Raw genomic sequence first — 15,326 nt, 5'->3', positions numbered from 1 at the left:
TAAAGTAGAACAGCCAGTTTTGCTATACAGCTGGTAGCTATGCTAAAAATTATGGTGAAAAAGAGGATTAAAACAACTGGGTAAAATTGGTTTTGCATTATATGTAGTTTTAGTTTTTTATTTTATAGTTATGATGGTAGGGAGTCAGACTGGTAAGGATTGAATCCTTATTTGCTACTGACTTGCGCTGATTTTTCTTACCCCTCAGTTTTATTACTGTAAAATGGTAGTTATTCTTATTTCACAAAGTTGTGGATTGTAATGGGATCACTCCCTAATTAGTTACTTTTCCAGACATTTGTTCAATACCTACTAAGTGACACAATAATGTGGTAATGCAAATTACACTAATGCTTTTTGCCCTTACCTTTACTCCGAAACTAAGAATTGAAGCTTAACATTGTTATGCTGAAAGGATTTTTACCATCCTGAATTTCCCAAAATATTTATAAAACGATATTTTAGACTAACTTTTGAAATAATTTTAATGTTGATTTTATTTGATTTAATTGCTTTGATATTTCTCTCTAGGTGCATGCAATCAAGATGACTGGATCAGCGCAGTGAGGCCAGTCATAGAAAAAAGGATACAAAAGTAAATGCTCAGCTATTCTCACTGGCATAGTATTCTGGTTTTTAAACATTCTTTTCAACTTTTATTTTATTATTATTTTAGCAGTGCTTGTTGAACATCTACTTTTGATTGGATTAATATGTTCAGGAAATCTATTTCAGAAATATTTAAATTCTACATAGTAATATGTCCTCTAAAGTTAAACATGCAGATCTCCATTAGATATTTTATATAGTTGTTTTGTAGAGTTGTTTTTAAGCATCTTTTTTATTAAATTAAAACTCTTATTTTGAGATAATTATATATTCACATTCAGTTATAAAGATAATACAGAGAGATCCTGTGTACCCTTTACCCAGCCCTGGTAACATCTTATCGAACTAGAGCACAGTATCAACAGCCAGGATGTTGCCATTGGTACAGTCAAGGTACAGAATGATTTCATTAGCACAAGGATTCCCTCATGTTGCCCTTTTAGAGCCACAACCACTTCCTTCCTCTGTTGCCATTCTCCCCTCCCATCTGTAATCCCTAGTTTTATAATTTTTGTCAGTTAAAGAATGTTGTGTAAATGGAAACATACAATATGTAACCTTTTTGGATTGGCTTCTTTCACTCAGAATAATTTTCTGGAGATTTATCTGGGTCATTAAGTACATAAGTGCTTCATTCTTTTCTAATGATGGTTGCTAGTGTACGGTATGGGTAGGATCTTTTTTTTTTTTTGCCCATTTACCCATTGAAGGACATATGGATTGCTTCTAGTTTTTGGCTGTGATGAATAAAGCAGCAAGAAACATTTGTGTACACATTTTTGTGTGAACATAAGTTTTCATTTCTCTGGGATAAATGCCCAGGAGTGCCACTGCTGAGTTGTAAATGGATGTTTAATTTTCTAAGAAACTGCCAGACTCTTCCAAAGTGGCTGTACATTTTACATTCCTACTAGCATGTATGAGCGATCCAGTTTTTCCACATCCTTGCTAGCATTTGGTTTTGTTAAAATTTTTTATTTTAGCCATTCTAGTAGGTGGGTAGTGATATTTCATTATTGTTTTAATCTGCATTTCCCTGATGACTAATTATGTTGAAAATCTTTTCATGCCTTTTGCCTGTTTTGTAAGTGGATTGTTTTTTGACTGTTGAGCCTTGAGTTTCCTTACATACTCTAGATAGTACTAGTTCTTCATCAGACACGTTGCCTGCAAATACTATCTCCCAGTCTGAAGCCTATCTCCTAATTCTCCCAATACAGTCTTTCACAGAGCAAAAGCTCTTAATCCCAATGAAATCTAATTTATCAATCTTTTCCACTATGAATTGTTTTTTGTTGTCAAATCTAAGAATTCTTTGTCTAGTCCTAGATCCTAAAGATTTTGTCTTTTTTCCTAAAAAGTTTATATTTTAACATTTTGCATTTAAGTCTGTGATCCATTTTGAGTTAATTTTTGTACATATTGTGAAGTTAAGTCAAAGGTCATTTTGTTGCCTATGCATGTCCATTTGCTCTAGCACCCTTTGTTGAAAAGGCTATCCTTCCTCTAGCAATTTGGTAGAATTATAAAAAACCAGTTGGGTGTATTTGTGTGAGTCTATTTCTGGGTTCACTACTCTGTTCTCTTGACCTGTTTGTCTGCTCTCTGCCAATCCTGCACAGTCTTGATTACTGTAGCTGTATTGTAAGTCTTGAAATCAGATAAACTGATACCCACAACTTTATTCTTTTTCATCAAAATTGTTTCAGCTGTTATAGTTCCTCTGTCTTCCCATATAAATTTTAGTATAATAATCCCATATAAATTTTAGTATAATCTTTTATATCCACAAAAATTCTTGTTGGGATTTTGATAGGAATTGTGTCAAACATTTATATCCATTTGGGGAGAATTGGCATCTTTACTATGATGAGTCTTCCTGTCCATGAACATGGTATGTCTCTCTATTTACTTTGATCTTCTCTAATTTCTTTCATCAGCATTTTGTACTTTTTAGCATATAGGTCCTGTACATGTTTTGTCAGATTTATACCCACATATTTTATTAGTCTTTTGAGTGATTACGAATGATACTGTATTTTCATATTTGATTTATTTGGTCGTTAGTCTGTAGAAACACAGTTGATTGTTTTCTTTCTTTTTCTTGCATCCTTTAACCTTGCTGAACTCATGCACCAGCTTTAGAAGTTATTTGTGAGTTCCTTGGCATTTTCTCCGTAATCATGTCATTTGCAAATAGGGACAGTTTTGGATTTGTCTACTTCTAATTTCAGTTTTAATCAGTTTTTACTTTACATATTTTGCAGGTCTATTTGGTGCATAAACTAAACATTTATCACTATTTCTTCTTAGTGGATTGATCTTTTTATCATTATGTCATGTCCTTCTCTAGTAATTTTCTTTGTTTTGAAATTTAGTTTATCTCATAGTAATATAGCCAGTCCTGCTTTCTTTTTTCTTTCTTTCTTTTTTTTTAAGGTTTTATTTATTTATTTGACAGAGAGAGACACAGCGAGAGAGGGAACACAAGCCGGGGGAGTGGGAGAGGGAGAAGCAGGATTCCCGCGGAGCAGGGAGCCCAATGTGGGGCTCGATCCCAGGACTCTGGGATCATGACGTGAGCCGAAGGCAGACGCTTAACAACTGAGCCACCCAGGCACCCCAGTCCTGCTTTCTTTTGATTTAGTGTTTTCATTCAAGTTGAGATTTTCATCATTTTTAATATGACAAATGATTATAGATTGAAACCTGGACATTTGTGGTTTTATATAATACGACACTGGATTTTTTTAAATAAAATTTCTGTTAAGCTGGTTTATATGAGCACTGCTCTGGCTGGGTAAATCAGGATGCTACCTCATTACTGCCAGGTGAGAGTAGAAGTTCAGATTCCCCGCTCTGCTTCCATTGACATCTGAGATGGGAAGAGGTTCCCTGTTATTGCTGGGCAGGGGTGGGAGTTCTGGCCCCCAAAAGGGTGTCCACTTGATACTACCCTGGCTGGAAGGAGTAGGAATGCCTTGTTACTCCTTACTACATGGCTTCACTGTCGCTGAAGTGGGGGAGGCTTCTTTACCACCGTATGGTAGTGACTTCCCACTTGGCTTCCCATTTAGTCTCTTCTAGACACTGCAAATAGGTGTCATTACTGCCCACAGGGATGAAAGTCCTATCTCCCTACTCAGTCTTTGCTAGTGGGTAGGGTTAGGGCACAGTGTTTTTTCAGTTGTGTTTACCTATGGTAGAGTGGTAATTGTCTTAAGGTTTTCTGTTTCATGAATCGCCCCTTTCCTATTTGGAAAGAAGGAGCAGACTTTTGTTGGTGCTTTTTTTTGTCTGTGCCTGTTGGCATTTCTTAGTTGCTGGCTTCTTTAATTCCAAGTCTAGGCTATATGAAGGCAAATGAGATAACTCAAGGAGTTCACCACTGTGTCATTTTTGGGTCCTGGTTCCCTAGCTTGTCTGCCTTCTCTTCACCTTTCAGAATTTTCGTTCATCCTTTCATTTTCTTTTAAAAAATATATATTATGTCTAGTGTTTTTATTTGGTGTTTCTTAGTGAGAGAAATAAGGAAATGGAAGTTCCATTTTATTTTTATTTTATTTTATTTTTTTAAATTTAAATTCATTTAACATATAATGTGTTAATTGTTTCAGGAGTACAGGTCTGTGATTCATCAGTCTTATATAATACCCAGTGCTCATTATAACACATACCCTCCCCATTGTCCATCCCAGTTACCCCATCCCTCCACCCCCCTCCCCTCCAGCAACACTGTTTGTTTCCTATGATTAAGAGTCTCTTATGGTTTGTCTCCCTCTCTGGTTTCATCTTGTTTCATTTTGTCCTCTCTTCCCCTATGATCCTCTGTCTTGTTTCTTAAATTCCACATACCAGCGAGATCATATGATAATTGTCCACAGCAGAGTTTTATTTTTTTTATTTTTTAATTTTTTTTAAACATTTTATTTATTTGTTTGACAGAGAGAGACACAGCGAGAGAGGGAACACAAGCAGGGGGAGTGGGAGAGGGAGAAGCAGGCTTCCCGCTGAGCAAGGAGCCCGATGGGGGGCTTAATCTCAGGACCCTGGGATCATGACCTGAGCCGAAGGCAGATGCTTAATGACTGAGCCACCCAGGCACCCCCACAGCAGAGTTTTAAAAACAACATTTTTACATAGTTCAAAGCACTGTAGTTAATATTGCTCCATATTCTTTCAGTGAATAGAAATATGTATGAGAAACTGTTATAAGTGAATAATGCAAAAACAGGCTTACATTTTCTATATATTCTCATCTTGATTAAGCACCATTTCCATAATCTTACCAGTAATTTTTCTAATGTCAGTCTTTACCATGAATAAACATACTATGAGATGTCTCATTGTGATACCCTGGTATCAGAGTAGTGAAAATAAAACAGCATTCAGAAATTTTGCAACAGGATATAACCATATTATATTAATAAAATATTATACAAATATTTTATAATTTAAAATAAAATATAAAGTATAAGTGAAATATAAAAATATATTAACTAAAAATAACTACATCATGACTTGGAAAAAAGTATATAGTTAATTACCATCATAATGCCAGTATAATTAATCCAACAACCATGAGGTCTTAGTTATTTTTTTCTGAGATCTGAAGAAGTAAATGATGGTTGCCATGTTTCTTATAAAAGTAGGAAAACAAAATATTTTTTTATTTCACATGTTTAGTGGTATAATTTTATTTTAGAAGATTTAAAAATATTTGTGATTAAATTTAGCTAGTTTTTTTCCTGCAGTTGTAGCCTTTCATCTCTGAAAGCTTTTTTTTAAATGTCAATTTTCACTGCTAGCCAATTGATAGATTTGTGTTTATCCTAAAGAACCATGGGGTAGTCACAATAGATTATCTTAATTATAATAGTGTTACAATTGTTTATTACATTATAAACTTTAACTTTTTTTAGGTACAGTGAAGGTGAAATTCGATTTAACTTAATGGCCATTGTGTCTGACAGAAAAATGATATATGAACAGAAGATAGCGGAGTTACAAAGACAACTTGCTGAGGTTTGTGACCATGTCTTTAGGTGCAAAGTTCTAGTTTAGTTGTCTCAGGGAAAGTATTCTCTCTCTCTCTCTCTCTGTCTTTGTTCTTTCTCTTTCTTTATTCTTTCTTTGTTTCTTTCTCTTTGTTCTTTTTCATTTCCTTCCTTCCTCCCTCCCTCCCTCTCTCTCTTTCTTTCTCTCTCTCTCTCTCTCCCCCTCCCTTCCTCCCTTCTTGATTTAATTAAGTGTCCTGAGTGATGATTAAGAGAATACACTCTGGAGTCAGGCTCCCTAGATTCAGCTCCTGGCTTTGCCACTTAGTGGATGTATGAATTGGAATATACTTCTTTGTGCTTCAGTTTCTTTCATTCTTTCTTTCTCTTTCTTTCTTTGTTTCTTTCTTTGTTTCTTTGTTTCTTTCTCTCTCTCTCTTTCTTTCTCTCTCTTTCTCTCTCTCTTTCCTTCCCCTCTCTCTTTCTCTCTCTTTCTTTCTTTTTTGAGAGAGAGAGCAAGCACGTATGCGTGCAAGTGGTAGCAGGGCAGGGAGAAGGAGAGAGAATCTTAAGCAAGCTCCATGGAGAGCATGGAACCCATGAAGGGCTTCATCTCATGACCCTGAGATCATGACCTGAACCTAAGTCAAGAGTCAGTCGCTTAACTGACTGAGCCACCCAGGAGCTCCTGCCCCTGTGCTTCAGTTTCTTAATGAAAAATGAAGTTAATAGTATTTACCTTAGAAAGCTGTTGTGAGGATTAACTGAGCTAATATATGTAAGCCACTTAAAAAACAGACTGACAAATATTACATGCTAAGTAAGTGTTAGCAATTAACTGTTTAATTTCATTATTATAATTAAGCAAGTTAGAATATATTTCTCAGAGAATTAATTGGGTACATTTAGATTTACATGTAATATTTACTAGTCTATGTAATTGATTATTTTTTTGTAGTAAATATGATCGGAGAAGATAATTAGTAATAGTACCTTTTTTACATTCCTTTGATGACATTTTCTTAATAGCATATTTAAGCAAATTTATTTTATAGCTAAGCAAAAGATTGTAGCAATATAGTATTTTGCAGTATAGGTTTTTTTAGATAAAAATTCATATGTGTTATTGTAGAACATAGAAATATGGGAGGTACTACTTAGGGCTTTTGTCCTTTAATATTGCAGTTAGACTGGTATTCTGTCACCAATATTAAGAGTAAAATTTGAAAATAATTGTACTGTGTTTATCATTTTAAAGTATTTTGGACTCAAGCCTCAATCATTAGGGTATGCTGTTCCTTTTTCTTTACCCTAAGGAGGAACCCATGGATACAGACCAGGGTAATAATATGTTAAGTGCTATTCAGTCAGAGGTTGCCAAAAACCAGATGCTTATTGAAGAAGAAGTACAGAAACTAAAAAGATATAAGGTATGTTTTCTTTTTTTTTTGTTCCTTTGTTTTAATATAGAGTAGTATATTTTGACATGAAGGTATGTTGAATATTTGATTTTTTCCCCCATCATTTACTAGTTTTCAGAATAATGAGTTGGTTCCTTGGCACCCCACAAAGGTAACTAGGAGGTTTCTTTCTTTTTAATTTTTTTTGAAGTATCATTATGAACAAATTTTTAACCTATTTGATGTTTCAGTTCACTGCAATTAATGATGATCAAATTGTCTTATCTTTGGCCATTAGGATCCACTTCAAGTCCTAAGTCCTTCTGATATGATTCTCTTCATCTTTGATAGCTTCCTTGATTTCCAGTATGACAAGATGGTTCAGACTCATCTTGTCCATTTTCTACTTCAGACTTGGATTAGCCATTTTTTTCAAGAAGCCCTGGGTTCTTTTGTTGGGAAATGTTATTTAGAAACCACTATTTGGATGCTCAGTGATACTGATTAGTCATTATGTCTAGACCTTTTCAGAGCTAAGAAATACATTTTTGTTTGCTTCTTATTTTAGTTTTGAAGAGAAAATAGAATGTGAATTCAGTCTTCAAATTTAGAATTAAAGGGCTTGGGGCACCTTACTGGCTCAGTCAGTAGAGCATGCGACTCTTGATCTCAGGGTCACGAATTCAAGCCCCATGTTGGGCGTGGAACCTACTGAAAAAAAAAAAAAAGAAAGAATTAAAGGGCTTTATACTTGAAGTTAACCATTTGCATCTCTTCTCTTAAGCTGTGTGAGTTTGGAAATGGTAGTTATGTCATTTCTCATGTGTCTCATAGTAGAAAAAGCATTGTTATTCATTTGAAGCTCAGTTGAAGGCAAGGATTGTCCTTTTTTCTTTTTTATTGCTCACCAAAGCATTAGCATAGTGCTTTGTATCATACTTAACAGCCAATAAATGACTGTTAAATAAAATAAATGAACCTTGAACTGGTACGGTTTCTTCAGTTGGAAGTGGTAGGGGCTGGCCTCAGAGTATTCTAAGTTAATGGAGATAGGAAAGTAAGGGATGAAAGCTTGAATATTTATCTTCCATTTTATGTGGTATACAAAAATAACTACCCATCACTTATATATTCTTAATGCAGGGTTATTTCATCACTAAGTTTTAATATTAGCCTAAAATAAAACACAAATTAAGTTTTCAGAATCTTTACCTGCTACATTGCTTGAAAATGCTTGTTCAAAAAGGTGAAATGATTCTCTTACTGCTATAAAATGAACATGTGTTAAGATTTTATTTAATTCATTAATTAATTGAAGGAATCTGTAGTCACAACTAGTTCAAATGAGAAGTTAAAGCAGCTCAAGTTTATATGAAGTAAAGGAATGTTGAAATGAATTTACTGAAGATGGAAACTTTTTTTTCTATGGGAGAAGGGAAGTAAATTGAACCTCTACCAGACAGAATATTTAATAGCTCAATGGCAGTGAAAAACTAGAATCACGTAACTTGGGAGGGGTGCTCTAGACGATGCATAGTTTTCACTTGAAGCACAGATCTTGCCCTATAGTCTGTCTTCTTCATTAAAAGTTATTCAAAGAAAGATTATTCTTGATCACAAAATAAAGCTGGTTTCATTAGGCGTGGCCTGATTATTTGCATAGTTGTAGTAAGAGTATTAATTTATCATGTGGGCTTCTTAAATTTACTTTCATCTTAAGTTTTCATAAATAATTTTAGACTTTTAAAAGTGTTATTTGCTAAGCCAAGAGTAGGAAGCCACACCCAAGAAACTCTCACATATTTTATTGTATTAGTCTTTATTCTCAGTGGGGATGGAATCTCGTTATTTCTAATATTTTTTCTTATGAGAATGGAAGGTTTTCTCCCATTTCTATTTTGAGTTGGATGCAAAGATCAAAATATCAGAAACTTAGTGGAAATGTAAAGTTAGTGTGGTTTGATATTTGTTTTATTTTCAGATTGAAAATATCAGAAGGAAGCATAATTACCTGCCTTTCATTATGGAATTATTAAAGACTTTAGCAGAACACCAACAGTTAATACCACTAGTAGAAAAGGTAAGTATTTTACTGATGAATACTTAGATTTAGATTCCCCCAAAACAAGATGTTTTTTTGGTTTGACTAGAGGTAAAATTTGTTGAAGCAGTCCTATTTTAATTTTTTTTGCATTTATCTATTGTTGTATATTCTAGATGAGCATTAGTTCAACCTGATATTTTTTTTAGTTCAGCCTGATATAAAATCACAATAAGGAATTGTCCCATTGCTTTAGCCTTCCCAAATCCTTAGTGTTAAAAACTTAGGTTGTACCTAGTATTAGAATAAAATTTAAAATTTTTCCTGTCTTTAAGCTGAAAGCAAATTTTTTTTTAAGATTTTATTTATTTATTTGAGAGAGAGAGAGCAGTGGGGAGGGGCAGAGGAAAAGGGAGAGAGAATCTCAAGCAGACTCCATGCTGAGTGTAGAGCCTGATGCGTGGGGCTTGATCTCATGAGCCTGAGCTTATGACCTGAGCCGAAAGCAGGAGTTGGACACTTAACCGACTGAACCACCCAGGCGCCCCTAAGTTGAAAGCAACTTTTTAATAGTAACAGTTGAAATAATAGATTCCTTGTTATTTAATTTAGGAAAAATTTGAATTATCATAGAATTTAAAACTAGAATAGACATTGAAGGGGGAAAAAATAACTATAGCCTAGACTAATAAATGGGTTTTTTATTCATTCCTAAGCTAGTATTCTTTCTGCCAAAGAAAAGCTCACATAGGTTTGTGAAAAATTCTGATTTCTAAGATTTTTTTTCTTCAGTATAAGACACTTAAATATTAATTGCACAATTGCAATACAGTTAAATTGTTTTTAAGTTTATATTGTAAATCAGTGTTTCTGAAAGTGACCATCACTGGATACTCTTTAAAATACATGTTACCTGGCCCCTCCCCAGATATTCTGATATAGGGGAAGGAATCTTTAATAAGTTACCCCAAGTGACCCTAAAGCAGCTGGTTTGTGTACCACATTTTGAGGAACACTTTGAGAAGATACTACTAGGCAAATAAAAGTTTGGACCATTAACTTAAGAGCAGAGTACATGGTAGGTATGTGTTTCTTATTAATTTTAAAGTTTCTGAAGCAAAGATACATTTCAACCCAGCCTTTTTATATCGTCATAAATAATAGGAAATGAGAATTAAGGTTTTTGTGTATACCTTATTATCCAGATCCTGAAACGTGTGCTTCTGCTTTTAGCACCAAGTGCACAAATTATTGCAGAAAACGGCTAAGTCTTCTCTTTTCCATACAGATTTTCTGTTCATGTATCCCATGGTGTTATTCTAAGATGGGAAACTGATTTTAAAAGTTTTAGATGAACAATTAGGGTTCTGTGATTCTCAGAAGTTCCTAGATACTGTGTTCTTTGTATGAAACACTATGAAATATTTCTCTATTAAAAATATTAAAATAATAATATACTGTTGTGTTAAATCATATGATCTGTTGCATCAGATTTTAACTATAGATAAATATTACTAAAGGCCAAATGTTATTAGAGAAATTTAAAATGTATGTATTTTTCTTTAAAATTGGTCTGTGAATAAACTTTTTGGTGCAAATTAGGAAAACGACCGTTCTTGTTTGATTTTGAGGACAATATATCCCCAGATATTTTTGAAAGCATAGTTGGAGAACAGGCATTGAACTGTAATTTCTTACTTCACATTTTGGACACAGGGTGGCAGTATATGAATGCCTGGTGTTAGTGGGACACCAGCTCAGTGTGTTCTTGTGTTTACACCTTTTTTTTGAAGGGATAGTTATTGATCTACTTTTGCCTATTTCTTCAGACTACTCTTTGATTCATAATATTGCATAAGCAATATTGAGGTTACATTTATTCCTTGTGTATATACAATATCTGTTATCCCCTAAGGAATTCCCTTAAAGGAATCATTCTGTTATCCCCTAAGGAATATCCCCTAAGGAATATAAGGAATTCAGATCCATTATTTGATTAAAATTTTTGAAATTTTAAGATTATTCATCAAACATTTATCTAGCTGTAAGTATATTCCACGACTTCTTAAAGTCTATAGATATATGTATAACTAAGATATACTCTTCTCTCTTAAGCAGTTCATGATATAGTTGGGGAAAGGAATAAATAATTATAGTATTGTGCTGAATAGGATGGTTCTGATAAGTGCCAGAATCAATACATGCTGAAAGTCCTGGGGGAGCACAGGGTGGCTCCTTAATAGCCTTATGCCACTTGAAGTTTCACATCCATAAAATTTTAAATCTGTGGTTAGAATCAAATGCTTATTCTCTACCAATAAATCAGCTTCCTTAAGCATAAATGTATTTTGTTCATCACATTTTGAAAAAAATAAATCATTACATCATATTGAATATTACTCTCTGCAGATAAACATGTTACAAATGAAAAAACAATAATGATGAGATTTTATAATTATATACAATACAAAGGCTTTAATAGTGATAATTGCTTAATAGTAATACTTCTAAGAAAAATAACATGTAGAATTCAGAAATGGATAAGTTGAAATTACTAAGAAATTAATAAGTTTAACTGTTCCTCCCCCGACCCCTCAGTCCCCTATGCCAAGGGAAAGTAGAATAAAGGAACAAAGTATAAAAGAGGTAGAAAGAACCAAAGAGGAAAGATGTGGCTACTCTTGGCAGTGGTGTAAATGCCAACCCTGTCCAGGATCAGATCTCTGAGTAACTGAGGTAGTTGGTTAGAGCCTGTGATGGCATGAAAGTATTTGAATTTGAACATCTTTTTATTTTACAGAATAATAAAGAAAAGATCAAGACTTTGATTCTCCTGAGGGCATATGGCTATAATGAATTAGGTTAAGATCTTACCTTTTATAAGCATTTTTGTTATATGAGGCTTCTACTCTTTTCTGAGGAGTTGAATATACATTATGTAATACCTGCTTGGGAAATAACCTAAAAATACATAGCTATTAAACTTCTTGTGCCCTATAGCAAATCTATTTCTTAACATATAAAATCAGCTAGCTGAAGATTTCATTTGTGAAACTTTTACTGAGTTCAGGTATACTTAGTAAAATTCTTTTAATATTTTTACCTTAACCTAGTAATTCTGGATCATTGTCTATCCCAGGTTTTTAATAATCACCAATAACCTACCATAATATAAAATCATAGAATCAGTTGCTGTGGGATTCAAAGCACCTTCAAAATACTGAATTTTGTCCACATTTTACTAAGACATTATAATTCAGTTGGTAATAATCTTTAGGACTGGGGCGCCTGGGTGGCTCAGTCGGTTAAGCGTCTGCCTTCAGCTCAGGTCATGGTCCCAGGGTAGTGGGATCGAGCCCCGCATCGGGCTCCCTGCTCAGTGGAAAGCCAGCTTCTCCCTCTCCCACTCCCCTTGCTTGTGTTCCCCCTCTCTCTCTCTCTGTGTCAAACAAATAAATAAAATCTTTAAAAAATAATAATAATCTTTAGAACTTACTTTTTCTATTCCTTAAGAGAAATAAAGTAGAAGAATAGTTGGTATTCACAATAATACCTACATTGATATCTCTTATTACAGAATTATCTGATTTGAGTCAGTGATTTTTGATGTTTCATTGACATACTGTATAGAAGGTAACAATGTACCTTTTTTCCATGCTATGTAGAAACGTAATATTGTTTTTTATTTATAACAAAGGCTGAACAGAATACAGGCTTTTGGTTTTAGATTGCTGGTGCGAATTTAGCTGGTGCTTTTAGGCAAGTTATTTGTTTATAGTTTCCATTTCTTCATCTATAAATTAGGAATCATACCTACTTCACATTCTTGAGGACTAAATATCTATAAAGTACATAAATAAGTGCTCAATAAATGGTGGTAATTATTTTTAACTTATTTCACTTATTCTTAACTTTATCTGAATTGTATAGTTTAATAAATGTATGTACACTCTCTGTATTAGATGTCTGCTCATTTAATTATATTGTAAAATTTATGTCATAAACCAGTAAGTTTATTTTTGTTAATCCTACTAAACATTCCGTATATTCAGAGTATATTCAGAGATCAGTATGGGAAAAGTACATATTTTTATTTCAAATTATATCTGAAATTAAATTGTATTTTTATTATTTGGAAACAGAACTTCTTTGTTAAAAATCATATACATATCAAATTATAAATTATGCTAACTAAAAATGTTCATGTAAGCAATTTTATTTTATATGGTACATATAATATTTTGCCTTAATATATTCTAAGGCATAGCACTTTATTTTATCATATAGTTGTATAATAATTATACTACCTAATACATTATAAAAATATTGTAGTTGTAATTACCCTATTTTTTAATCTAAGGAAGTTTTTATTCTTAGTTGTGTGATAACAAAACTCTATTTGTTCCTTTCTGATTCAAGTGGCATAGTGGAAAGAACATTATATTCTAGTACTCTAAAATCTTATTTCTCAAAGTGTCATCTGAGGACCAGTGGAATTGGTATCCCCTAAAAATTTGTTAGAAATTTAGAATCTCGGGCGCCTGGGTGGCTCGGTTGGGCGACTGCCTTCGGCTCAGGTCATGATCCTGGAGTCCCTGGATCGAGTCCCGCATCGGGCTCCCTGCTCGGCAGGGAGTCTGCTTCTCCCTCTGACCCTCCCCCCTCTCATGTGCTCTCTCTCATTCTCTCTGTCTCAAATAAATAAATAAAATCTTTAAAAAAAAAAAAAGAAATTTAGAATCTCAGGCTTTTTATTGAATCAGCATTATAGCAGGGTCCCCAGGTCATTGGTCTATACGTTGAAAAGCACCACTATAGGACATGTGTCTTTTGACCTCTTGAGGTCCTATTTTATACTAGCTGTGTGACTTTTGTCAAGTTTGATATCTATAAGCTATCTTTCTCATCTGCTGAAAAATAAAATAGAATTACTGGGTTCAAGCTATATAATTGTTATGAGGATCAAATGAAATAAGGTAAGAGCATTTTTTAAAAAGGTTCTATAAGTAATGTTTCTTAATACTACAGACATGTGATCCTTTAGTGATATTCTGTTAAACTCATTCAAACATGCAGAAACTAATATAAGATTTTTCTTACACTCAATTTGAATGAGAAATGGGCACATATGTAAATATATCGTTTTGAAGTATTTATGAATGAGTATGACTTTGTGGCATGAGTAATTATGTATATTTAAATTATTACAATTATAATAATATATTTCAACTGCAGATAAGAAAGAAGTGTAAACCGAACATGATCCTTTTTTACTGAGGGCAAAACATAACTATAATTTGTCCAGCAGTAGTTTGTTGCAAGTCTTGAGTTATGAAAGATAATACTCTAGAAATCTTGAAAACAATGCATTTCAAGCCTTTTAGCTTAAGAATGCCCACTTACACACATTTTAACGTGATCTAAAATGGACTTTTAAGATTTTATAGAATACTATCTTTAACTTCTAGGCAAAAGAAAAACAGAATGCAAAGAAAGCACAGGAAACCAAATGAAGAAGATGCTTTGGGATGTATACACATTTCTGCTTCTGCACTTATTTTCATGGAAACCATTAAGTATAAAGAACTTTGAGCATCATCCTAATTGACTCAATGCACGTTTGGCAATAGTACCAGTCTGTCTTGTCTTTAATGCATGGATTCTTTCCCTACCTGCATCATGTGCATGTAGTGCATATTAAATAAAAGTGATATTCAGAGTGCTTGCCCAAATTCCATTATTTGACATTGGATCTGAGAACTTCTGCTGTTGGTTCTGTGGATATATACTATCATAATGAACCTAGGAATTAACAAATGTTATTCTCTACCTGTAATTGTTATAATTAATCTCTCAATCTTTTAGCTCAGTTACATGCTTAAAATTTATGAATGTCAGATCTTGATTAAATTAGATCTCTTGTTTCTCCTTATCATTAATGAAAAAAATCAGTATTTGTGTATGATATCTAAACATTTTGAGGATTTTAAAACTGAATTTTATCTTGAGAAAGTATGGTTTTAATGCAGATCATTTGAAAAAGACAAAAGTATAGTTTCTAGTGATTTTTATTGCTGCCAGTAGAAAAAGTAATAAACATTCAGTTTATTTTAGCCGACTTTCTTTAAGTGTTTGGGGTTATTTGTTATTAGAATTATTTCAGGAAGGTGTGAGTATTATGCTTCAAAGCAGAATTTCAGGTTAAGAACAAATGATAAATCTTAAAAGATTTTTGGTGTTAACTGTCAGTCTGGCAACATTTTTTAGGCTGCTAAGCTG

The 15,326-nt window shown here is 33.4% G+C and overlaps 1 protein-coding gene across 4 annotated transcripts in view; it reads left to right on the top strand.

The window, feature by feature from the left end:
• The window catches only part of UCHL5 (ubiquitin C-terminal hydrolase L5), a 40,566-nt gene extending 25,805 nt beyond the window's left edge, over nt 1-14,761 (top strand). For 2 of the 4 annotated variants that reach the window (XM_021686633.1, XM_021686635.1), the window contains 5 exons: nt 532-595; nt 5,532-5,634; nt 6,923-7,036; nt 8,988-9,086; nt 14,516-14,761. In XM_021686633.1, the coding sequence (XP_021542308.1) occupies nt 532-595; nt 5,532-5,634; nt 6,923-7,036; nt 8,988-9,086; nt 14,516-14,560 (425 nt within the window). In that variant the 3' untranslated portion in view covers nt 14,561-14,761. Of the gene's footprint in view, nt 1-531; nt 596-5,531; nt 5,635-6,922; nt 7,037-8,987; nt 9,087-9,975; nt 10,126-14,515 lie in introns of all 4 variants that reach the window. The other 2 variants (XR_002480117.1, XM_021686634.1) reach the window with 2 other exon arrangements.
• The last annotated feature ends 565 nt before the right edge of the window (nt 14,762-15,326 follow it).

Source organism: Neomonachus schauinslandi, chromosome 6 (genome assembly GCF_002201575.2).
Source record: "Neomonachus schauinslandi chromosome 6, ASM220157v2, whole genome shotgun sequence".
Lineage (NCBI taxonomy): Eukaryota > Metazoa > Chordata > Mammalia > Carnivora > Phocidae > Neomonachus > Neomonachus schauinslandi.
The sequence above is the reverse complement of the archived record's forward strand: the minus strand, read 5'-3'. Positions and strand labels throughout refer to the sequence as shown.